Raw genomic sequence first — 9,334 nt, 5'->3', positions numbered from 1 at the left:
GAGGAGAATGATAAAACCATTTCTGAACTTGGAGTCTGTTAACTTCTACCTACAATAGATGCAGTTAAAAATCTGTTGCTCATACTCAGAGGAAATAATATATAGCAGAAATAAGTAACACTATTCTAAGAGAAAAAGAACCATTTATGGGTACCTTTGATTTTGCTGTTTGTAGAATTTTCTGGATTTGGACATGAATGAGTATTAGTACTTTTCATTCATGTAACTGATGCATTACACAGAAAAGACAGATACTAGGTAATTTGTATGTGATTAAGTCAAAGAAAATAGAGTGACATCCTGGTTTGGGGGTGCATTTTCACTAAAATCATCTATAATATTTATAAACCAGATTGTTAGATAAAATGCCAGAAGCCAACATTAATGTTACTTAAAGATGCTCTGCAGAAGACTTTGAAACAAATTCTATTTTAAAGTTTTGAAGCCTGATAAAGATCTAGAATATTCTTGGTAGTTAGGAAAATATCCCATTTGTGTAAAATTTCCTACAAGGTAACTTCTCCTGCAGTCAGGATGGAATACAGGATGAGTTCAGTCAAAAGGTGCAGTCATTACCATAAGAAAAAGTCCTGCCAGATGGCACTTATGCCCTTTCACTCATTAGAGAAGTGCTCTTATGACTGTCAGGAGAACAGGTAAGATTCCAGGGCATGCACAGAAGAGGAGATCAAAGTGTTTGTGTTTACTTTTTGAGACCTTATAGTAGCTACTGTTTACCACACACACACACTTCTTGATTCATGCTGAAAATTGGAATTCACCCATTTCTCTCTTTTTCCTGTCTAAGATGCAGATTGGGCATATTTCATTGACTCCATCCATCCCTGCCCCCACGCATCAGCACATGCACACGTATACTTAGCCAGTGGAAAAGAAAAAAGAGTTACTCACATTCATCCATTTTACAAAGATTTCCAGGCTGCAATGGGAGGGCTTTACCTCTCCTTGAAGGATGAATAAATAGGTAGCTTTTCTGACAACCTGCTCACAGTCAATCTGAAGTGCAAAGGAGACCAAGGTCTTGCTCTACTGTTGGTACTGATGCGACCCAGTCCTGGCAACATGGAGAGGATAGTTATCTGTCTGATGGTCATCTTCTTAGGGACAATGGCCCACAAATCAAGTTCCCAAGGACAAGACCGCTTCATGATTAGAATGAGTCAACTTATAGATATTGTTGATCAGCTGAAAAATTATGTGAATGAATTGGTAAGATCATGCTTATTACAAGACTAAAGTAGTAATTTTCAACTGGTATAAAGGGAATTGTTTGGCTTATAAAAAATAACTCAGAACTAATTTTCTTTTGCTTTAGGATCCTGCATTTTTGCCAGCTCCAGATGATGTAAAGGTAGGATCTCCTGAATTGATTTCTGAAAATATAGCGATATGTTTTTAAATCCACTAAGAAAAGCATTAGGATGGTTATTTAGGAATATACTGTACTTAATTTCTGTAGACTTGGAGGTTTAATAATTAGTAAAATATTTATTTCTATTTTGATTAATTGTTCATAGATTTACCAGAAAACTAATCAATAAAAGGCTACATTACATTCTTTATAAAATATACATTTATCTTCAAGTATCTTTAAGACTTCTCTTAAGTAGTACTGTTAAGACAGAATAACAAAACTAGAAAAGAAATCTACACTATGATTAGTTTTGGTGCAATGAAAAACTAGTTATATTATAAGAGCCCTTGGGCATGAAAGCTCTTGATCCTTCTTTGTAATCTGATTTAAGAAATATAGATCCATACAATAATAAGCAGAATTCACTTTTTAAAGACAAGCTAAAAAAGAAACAGTGTGGAGAAATGACAGTATAGAAATCAAAGCCCTCTTTAAAGTATAATTAATTCTCATATACCTTGTCCTCAGTGAGTCTTGTCTTTGGCCTTCTGTGAAGTCTTTCGGGAGGAAGGATAGTTTTCAAGAGCTGATTCCATCTCTTAAGCCATTTAAATTCAAGTTCCAGGGAAAAGATTCTGCCACAGTGTTCTTTAAGAGTGATGTCTGCTCATCTTTTGCCCCAGTAACTTCACTCTGATCTTCTGGTTTGGACTCTGAGAGGATAAATGCAACTGGGGAAATGTTTTCATTGTCATAGACTTTTAATTGCATAAATTAGGATAACTATGAAAGTGTTACCAGTAATTAGGGCACTACAGTGGGGGAGATTTATAAAGATACATGGCAAAGAAAACAATTATGGTAAATGACTATGTGTAAAAGTTTAGAAAGTGAATGAGTCACAACTATTGCTTTTCTCTAAAATTCACTCTCTAGCTCTAAACCTAACCACTCTCATATTTACTAGATTCTTTTCTAATAAGCAACATCTAAAATGAAAGTAGCACATTCAACTTATTGGAAAGCCTTCTCTAATGAGTGAGAATATTTATTAATTTGTGTGTCTGTCAAAACATACATTTACCAGCATCTCATGAACCAGTTTCATCGGTGGCAGCTAGAATCCTTTCCAGTTCCCTAGCTGCAGACTACAACTTGCAAAAAATAAGATATAGAAACTAACCCTTATGATTTATTAGTGAAAAAGTTTTTTTCAGTTTATATTTTCCAGTAAACACTTTTAATATTTATTATTATTACTAACACATGTTAATTGTACAGATTAATGGGATTCATCATGGTATTTCTATATATTTACACATTGTGCATAGATCATGTTCATCTACCCTTCTTTTCCACACCCTCCCCTTCTACACACTTCTCATCCTCTAGTAATCCCTTGCTGAAAGACATTCTTTATCTTACATCGTTATGAGAGGATTTTGTCTCAGAGATACTCTGTGTGGTAATCTGATCAAGCAGTACTATCTATGATCCAAGTGAGTAGTCATATATTATGATATTTTAGTACACAGGCAGGCAAACCCAGGAAGAAAATAGCCAAAGCTACATTAGGATTATATCAAGTTTCTCAGAGCAAACATCAAAACAGGATCTGTAACAGAATTTAAAAGTTTAATGAGGACAAAGCCATTTAATGGTGCATTTATATAATGATTATCTAACATTTCTAACTGGTCTCAGTAAGTTTGTTCTCTCTGACTGTCTCTGTCTCTGTCTCTGTCTCTCTCCTCTCCCTCTCCTTCTCCTCCCCCTTCCTCTCTCCTCCTCTTTCTTCTATCATACAACCAGTGCTTCTCAAGTGGTGGTCAGTTTGCACACCAAAGAGCAGTGTCTGGAGAAATTTTTGGTTGGCACAGTTAGGGATGGAGGTGAGGGTGCTGCTGGCATCTGGTCGTGAGCCAACAGGGATGCTGCTAGATGTTCTGCAACACATAATACCGATCTGACAGCAAAAAATAACAATCAATACGTCAATAGTGCTACCACTGGAACACCCTGATATTGTGTGGAAGACAAAGGTAATCTTACCAAATTAGTGAGACTTCCTGCTAGGAATGGTAATGGCTTTCTTTGCAAAAGAAAAACAAAATTTATGTAGGCTTTAAGAAAGTAAGTATTTTTAAATAGGCAATTATAAAACAAAAGAGCCAAGTATGCCTTTTTTTTTTCTCCTCAAAGCAGTGCTTGATTTGTTCTCTGGCTAAAGTGAGGATGTGCTTTTCACTTTGGCTTCTAAGTTCTTTACCATTGTTCCTTGTATTCTGCAAAACTCATGTGTAAAAGGATATAGTAAACAAAGCCTTGCCCTCAGAGTTTGCTGTCACCAAGGCACAGCAAAGGAAAGCAGTGGGTCACGCTCTCAGAGGGTGCACAGAAGGACTTGGACCATCCTGTAAGCCTCCGCGTGATGGCTCCTACGGCTGCTGGGACTCTCACCACTGTCCTCCACGTATGCCTTGGGAAGGTTGCAGGGAGGGCTCCTCCACTTCTTTTCCTCACCGAGGCTGCCTTGGCTGTACATCAAAGCTTAAATCCAGCAGTTACTCGTCCTGGGTCACATATGGCCAGGGACATCTCTGCAGCCTGCAGGACTAAACAAACCATCGTTTTACTTAGTTATTTTTTTGGTACCAGGAATTGAACTCAGGACCTTGTTCTTGCTGGACAGGTGCTTGTGCTGCTGAGTTGTGTCTCCAGCCTGAAACACCCTTTTATGAATGTGAATGTGGAGGAATAGCACCAGAAACTATCTTCCTCTTTTAGGCCTACGGGCTCTCAGAAAGGCCTCTGGTGTAAAAGCTTTGCCCACTGGTCTTTACATTCCTGGCAATATTGTCTCAAAGGAATTCGTCCCATATGACTCCTCTAGTTCTTTGGAACCTAATTTTCTTTCAACATACAAATGAAAATGTTAACTCAGCATAATGGGCCTGTGTGAGAAATGTTGGTTTCTCAGATCATCGCAGATGAAGCAGTTAGTATTTTCAGTTTCAGCTGGAAAATTTACCTCTTTAAATATGAATATTATTTTTTTCCAGTAAGTTAAGCCGGTTGTGGTCAAAAAGAAGAGAAAAGAAAAAAACTTCAACAAACATGAACATGTGGTTTTCAAGGAAAAAAAAGTGCTAAAATTAACATTTATAAATAGTTTCTATTAAATAAGCATTTTGGCAAACATGGAAAGGACAGTACCTTGCCCTTATGAAAGACAAATTGCTCTGACAAGAGAGAAAACCAGATAAAGTGGTTCTCAGCTTGTGGCTATATATGCAAAGCAAATCTGATGGATTTGTGTCTTAAAAATGCGTTATTAATCAACATTCATGTTGGGTAAGCATAGGGGTTGGAAAATGCAAAATAGGCTAGATGCTGTTCTCAGCTGATTGTCCATGAGAAGATTCAGGTAACATCGTTACGTTAGGACTGTCCTTGCAAGGACTGGGAAGGATGGAGGTTTCTGGCTGTAAGATAGTGGCTTCCACACACATTAGTAAAGTGAGGACATAGCAGCTCCAGGGGGAGATAGCAACACACACACACACACACACACACACACACACACACACACACACTCACACACTCACACACACACACACACACACTTGCTGAAAGAAAAAAAATAACTTGGGTATAAGTAACTCTGATACAAGCTCTTAGATCAGCATTAAAATGTTCTCAGTAAGTAGGTATAAATTTTGCTTTTCCAATAAACTTCATCTCCTTTTCAGCATAGTTGCTAAGATTTTGGCTAATTTCCTAGTCATGTTATTCAGACTCTTTTCCATCCTCTGAGACATTGTTACTTTCTAGGGAATGGTCCTCCCTCCCACTGGTCAGCAAGTCTCAAATTCTATTCCTTGACAGCTTGATTCATGTTGAATCCTACTTGCTTTTCTCATGCAGAAAATCTGGGTATAATTTTAGAAAATTCGTGCATAGCCAACAGCAAGTGTGTGGAGTCTTAGAGTATGCCATTGGAGACAGGGACCCACTTCCTTTTCCCAGCAAGGGGCTGAGGTTCCTTTACCTCTTCTGTTGATTTTGCAAATAGACATTAAACATTTACTAGCAACAAGACATTATGTAAAGTGCTGTACAGAATAATGTATTGCTTAAAGTACACCACTGATAGATAGTCCTATGTACATACAGAGAAAAACTGCAAATTAAAAAGGCTCTAAGTTAGATCATAATGTATCTAATGCTATTACCAGTCACAGTGTAACTTAAAGTCATTTAAGTAATTTAGCAACTGTGTTCTTTTAAAAAATGTTATTTTCTTGGTATATGCTTGTGATATTTAATAAGTACATTTATTTTGAGGAACATATACATATATATTTTGATCATTTTTGATCCCTTCCCATCTTCCTGTTTCCCCCACCCTTTCCTCTGATCACTCTTCCCATTTCCAAAAACCCTACCTTTCTCTTTCCTATGACCTCTCCTTTATTTTACACTTTAATTTATATATATATTTGGATTGCTCAAGCAAGAGAAACCATGTGACATTTAACTTGTATCTGATTTGTTTCAACAACATTATGGTCTCAAGATCCATCTGTGTTCCTACTTGAATTCATCCTTCTTTATTGTTTGATTATACTCTTCAAAGAACTCAAATTAGAAATTCCATTGGAACCAGGTATATGACTCCCTGAAAGAGCTGAAGTCATCATGGTATAGTGATTCTTGTGCAGCCTTATTGGTAACAGTGCAATTCACAATAGCTAAACTGTGGAAATAGCCTAAGCGCCCATCAACAGATGACTAGATAGTGACTGTGTTCTTACCCCAAACTAACTTTCCTGTACAAAACATGAAGGTCCTATTTACCACCTAGACACCAGAATGGCTCTCATTAGAGCATTAGGAATAAAGAACTGAGAAAATTAACACTCCCTTCCCTCATCTCTGCAGCGCAGGCAAAAAGATGTTCCTCTTCCCTACGTCAAGAGCAGGCACCTCCATTTCTATTGGCCAAAGATTAAGTGGAGGTGAAATCATACCTCACTCTTCTGTTGAAATAAACGTGATTCATGACACTTAGTAGAGGTAGATATAGACAACTGGAAAGGTCATTTTTACTTTCTGAATAACTTTTATTAAAATGCCTACAACTTATTTCTCTTTCAGGAACACTGTGAGCGCTCAGCTTTTTCATGTTTTCAGAAGGCTCAACTCAAGTTAGCAAAAACAGGAGGCAATGAAAAGATTATCAGTGTGTTAATTAAGCAGTTGAAGAGGAAACTACCTCCCTCAAACACAGAGAAAAAGCAGAAACACAAACAAGTAAGACTATCATTTGTCATCTATTTTGTTTGCATCAACTATAATGTAATATAGCCATTATATTACACAAGTATGCACACACACACACACACACACACACACACACCCCTATTCTAGCCAGAGCTTCCAGGGCCTTCCTGAATGGGTATACCTTGTCATACATGGTAGAATTTGAGAAATGGGCAATCCTCTTTCCAGTACTTGAAACTCAAATGCTAGCAAATTGTTAGAATTTCTGATAATCCCTGGAATAGGTTAATTTATTTATTTTTCAAGACAAGAAGGTCACAGGAAGAGAATCCAGTTGTGACTTAGAAACCAGGAAATATTTCCTTCTCATTACATACATGGTCACATATAACTTGTGAGTTGTCTTTTGGGTTTTGGACAAAATAGGAGCCTGCAAACGACCAAGATAAATCTCAAACTGCTTTTCGCTCTTAAAAGAATATATTATTCTGGACAACAGCAGAGTCAGTACTAAATTTAACTAAGTACAGCCCATTTTTTGCCTGGGAAATTTCAATATATCCTGTCTTGTGGGGTCTCATACCTCCCTTATGCCAACTTCAAACAATGCTGATATTCAAGAATATGCGTGATTTAAACATTAATCAAAACCATGAAAATAGGGCTGGGGGTATAGCTTAGTGGCCCACGCACCTGCCTGGTAAGCGCAAGGTTGTGAGATTGATCCCTAGGACCAAAAAAACCAAACAACTTATACTCAAAACCATGAAAATCACATAAAATGTTACTCTAAATTTTCTCAGTGCTCCTTCCTCTAAGAAACTCCGCATGTTATTTAAATGGAATCTTAATTGTATTATCAAAATGATTCTGTCTACCTTTGATTGCTTGACCAGATTACCATGTGAAAAATAGCCTTTTAGATTTTTCTTCATAAAAAAGGAGCATGGCTTTCAAACCTCAAATCAAAGACTCATGAAATGGTAATGTTGGGATTGAACTCAGAACTGTCTAGTTATTCAGCTATGAATACTACTAAACAGGTGACTTATCCCAAGTTCCAAAAAATTGATAACTGTCAGAATGAGAGCTAGAGCTGATGTGTTATCCCTCAGCCAGGTCTCCTCACTCCACACTGAGACTGGTGTTGAGCATTAAATATCAAGCAATGACCAAGGGTTTGGTACATCTACAGGAATAAGAATAAAGACTATAAACCAAGCAACTAAGAAATAAAGGAATGAATAAATAGACATAACCAGGCAACACTAATGAAAAATTATTTAATTTTTATAGTAATTAAATACATCAAATAAAATAAGGAAATCCCATATTTTCCAATTTAGAATAAAAAACCCTTGAAATAAAAATGTTCCAGTTAAAAAGAAGTAAATTTTTTTACCGTGTATTTAAAATGTCTTATAAATGTTTATCCCCTGAATTTCATTATTCTGCTTCTACGAATTTTCAAAATAAATTAAAGTTTACATGACAAATTATTTATAGATGTGTTTGTTGCTTTATTATGTTCAAAGGAGAAAAGTGAAGCAACATATGTGTCCAAAAATAGTAACAATATCATTTGGAAGACAAAGCAATTATTATGCATTATATATTTAAAGGATGATTAACATATAGGAAATACTTGAGATATATTAACTAAAAACAAAGCAAAACAAATTAGTAACTAGTGTGACACAAATGAAAATAAAATTTAAAAGCAAAACAGTGCGAGGATACATAGTAAAGCAGGCAGTGGTTATCTCTGGAGTGAAATTACAAGTAATTTTGTCCAACGTTCTGAATAATTTTATATACTTTCCCAAATGTTCTGTGAATGTTTCTGTTTTTTTTTAATGGGGAAAAGTAAATTCTAAATGAACATTTTGTTAAGCAGGGGACAATTTTACAAGGAGAATGTGACTTTCTTTTTGATTTCTAGACATGCCAGTCATGTAATGCTTATGAGAAAAAACCACCTCGAGAATTCCTAGAAAGGATGAAATCACTTCTCCAAAAGGTATCTGCTTTTCTATTTTTATCTTTACCTATCCAAATTACCTGTCATATTTAGATTACTCATGGTGTACTATTTCCACAGATGATTCATCAGCATCTTTCCTAGAATGCATGGGGCAGGAAGATTCCTGAAGATCTAACTTGAAGCTGGACACTATATTACATACTCTAACACAAGAGTGAGACTTATTTCTTGGTATTCCAAGTGCATAGAAGTACAATGTATTAGTGGTGGGGAAAAAAACCTCAGATAAGTGTGCAAAGTTAGGATCACTTCTCCCAAATTGTCTTGTAGTACTTCAGTTTAATTCATGTGTTACATGTTTGATCAATTTGGAAAAACTTTCTACCCAACTAGACTCTGCATTCCTATGTCATGGATTTCTATGACTACTGAAGTTTTTACTTTATCTTACTGCCCAACTATTATATCTCTTGCTGGATGAGAGAGTAAAAATTTTAACCAAAAATACACTTTAGGAATATCCTAATCTTGTGTTAGCCTTGATCTTGATTATCACAAGAATGAAGTTTATTATGATCATAATTTAACAAGTAAAAATACAGAAGCTGAAAATGTACAAGCATAGAATCAATGCTTTTCAATGAAAAGTTAAAGTCTTTATTCTTTTGTGGAAATGAAAACTAAATATT

General features: G+C 36.0%; 1 protein-coding gene across 1 annotated transcript; it reads left to right on the top strand.

Moving 5' to 3' along the window:
• The first annotated feature begins 990 nt into the window (after positions 1 to 990).
• Positions 991 to 9,126, top strand: Il21 (interleukin 21). Its single transcript, XM_003477063.2, has 5 exons — positions 991 to 1,230; positions 1,337 to 1,372; positions 6,536 to 6,691; positions 8,604 to 8,681; positions 8,763 to 9,126. The coding sequence occupies exons 1-5, from the start codon at positions 1,063 to 1,065 to the stop codon at positions 8,784 to 8,786; spliced, it is 462 nt and encodes a 153-aa protein (XP_003477111.1). The 5' UTR covers positions 991 to 1,062; the 3' UTR covers positions 8,787 to 9,126.
• The last annotated feature ends 208 nt before the right edge of the window (positions 9,127 to 9,334 follow it).

Source organism: Cavia porcellus, unplaced genomic scaffold (assembly GCF_034190915.1).
Source record: "Cavia porcellus strain 051 isolate PalLab524CR breed Dunkin Hartley unplaced genomic scaffold, mCavPor4.1 scaffold_14, whole genome shotgun sequence".
Taxonomy (NCBI): Eukaryota; Metazoa; Chordata; class Mammalia; order Rodentia; family Caviidae; genus Cavia; species Cavia porcellus.
Note: the sequence above shows the minus strand (reverse complement) of the source record. Positions and strands in the feature narration are given on the sequence as shown.

Excerpts from the sequence above, each read along its gene's own strand:
- Il21 (XM_003477063.2), top strand. The coding sequence starts at position 1,063 with ATGCGACCCAGTCCTGGCAACATGGAGAGGATAGTTATCTGTCTGATG. Across the intron at positions 1,231-1,336 it reads AAAATTATGTGAATGAATTG|GATCCTGCATTTTTGCCAGC; the intron begins GTAAGATCATGC and ends CTTTTGCTTTAG. Across the intron at positions 8,682-8,762 it reads TGAAATCACTTCTCCAAAAG|ATGATTCATCAGCATCTTTC; the intron begins GTATCTGCTTTT and ends CTATTTCCACAG.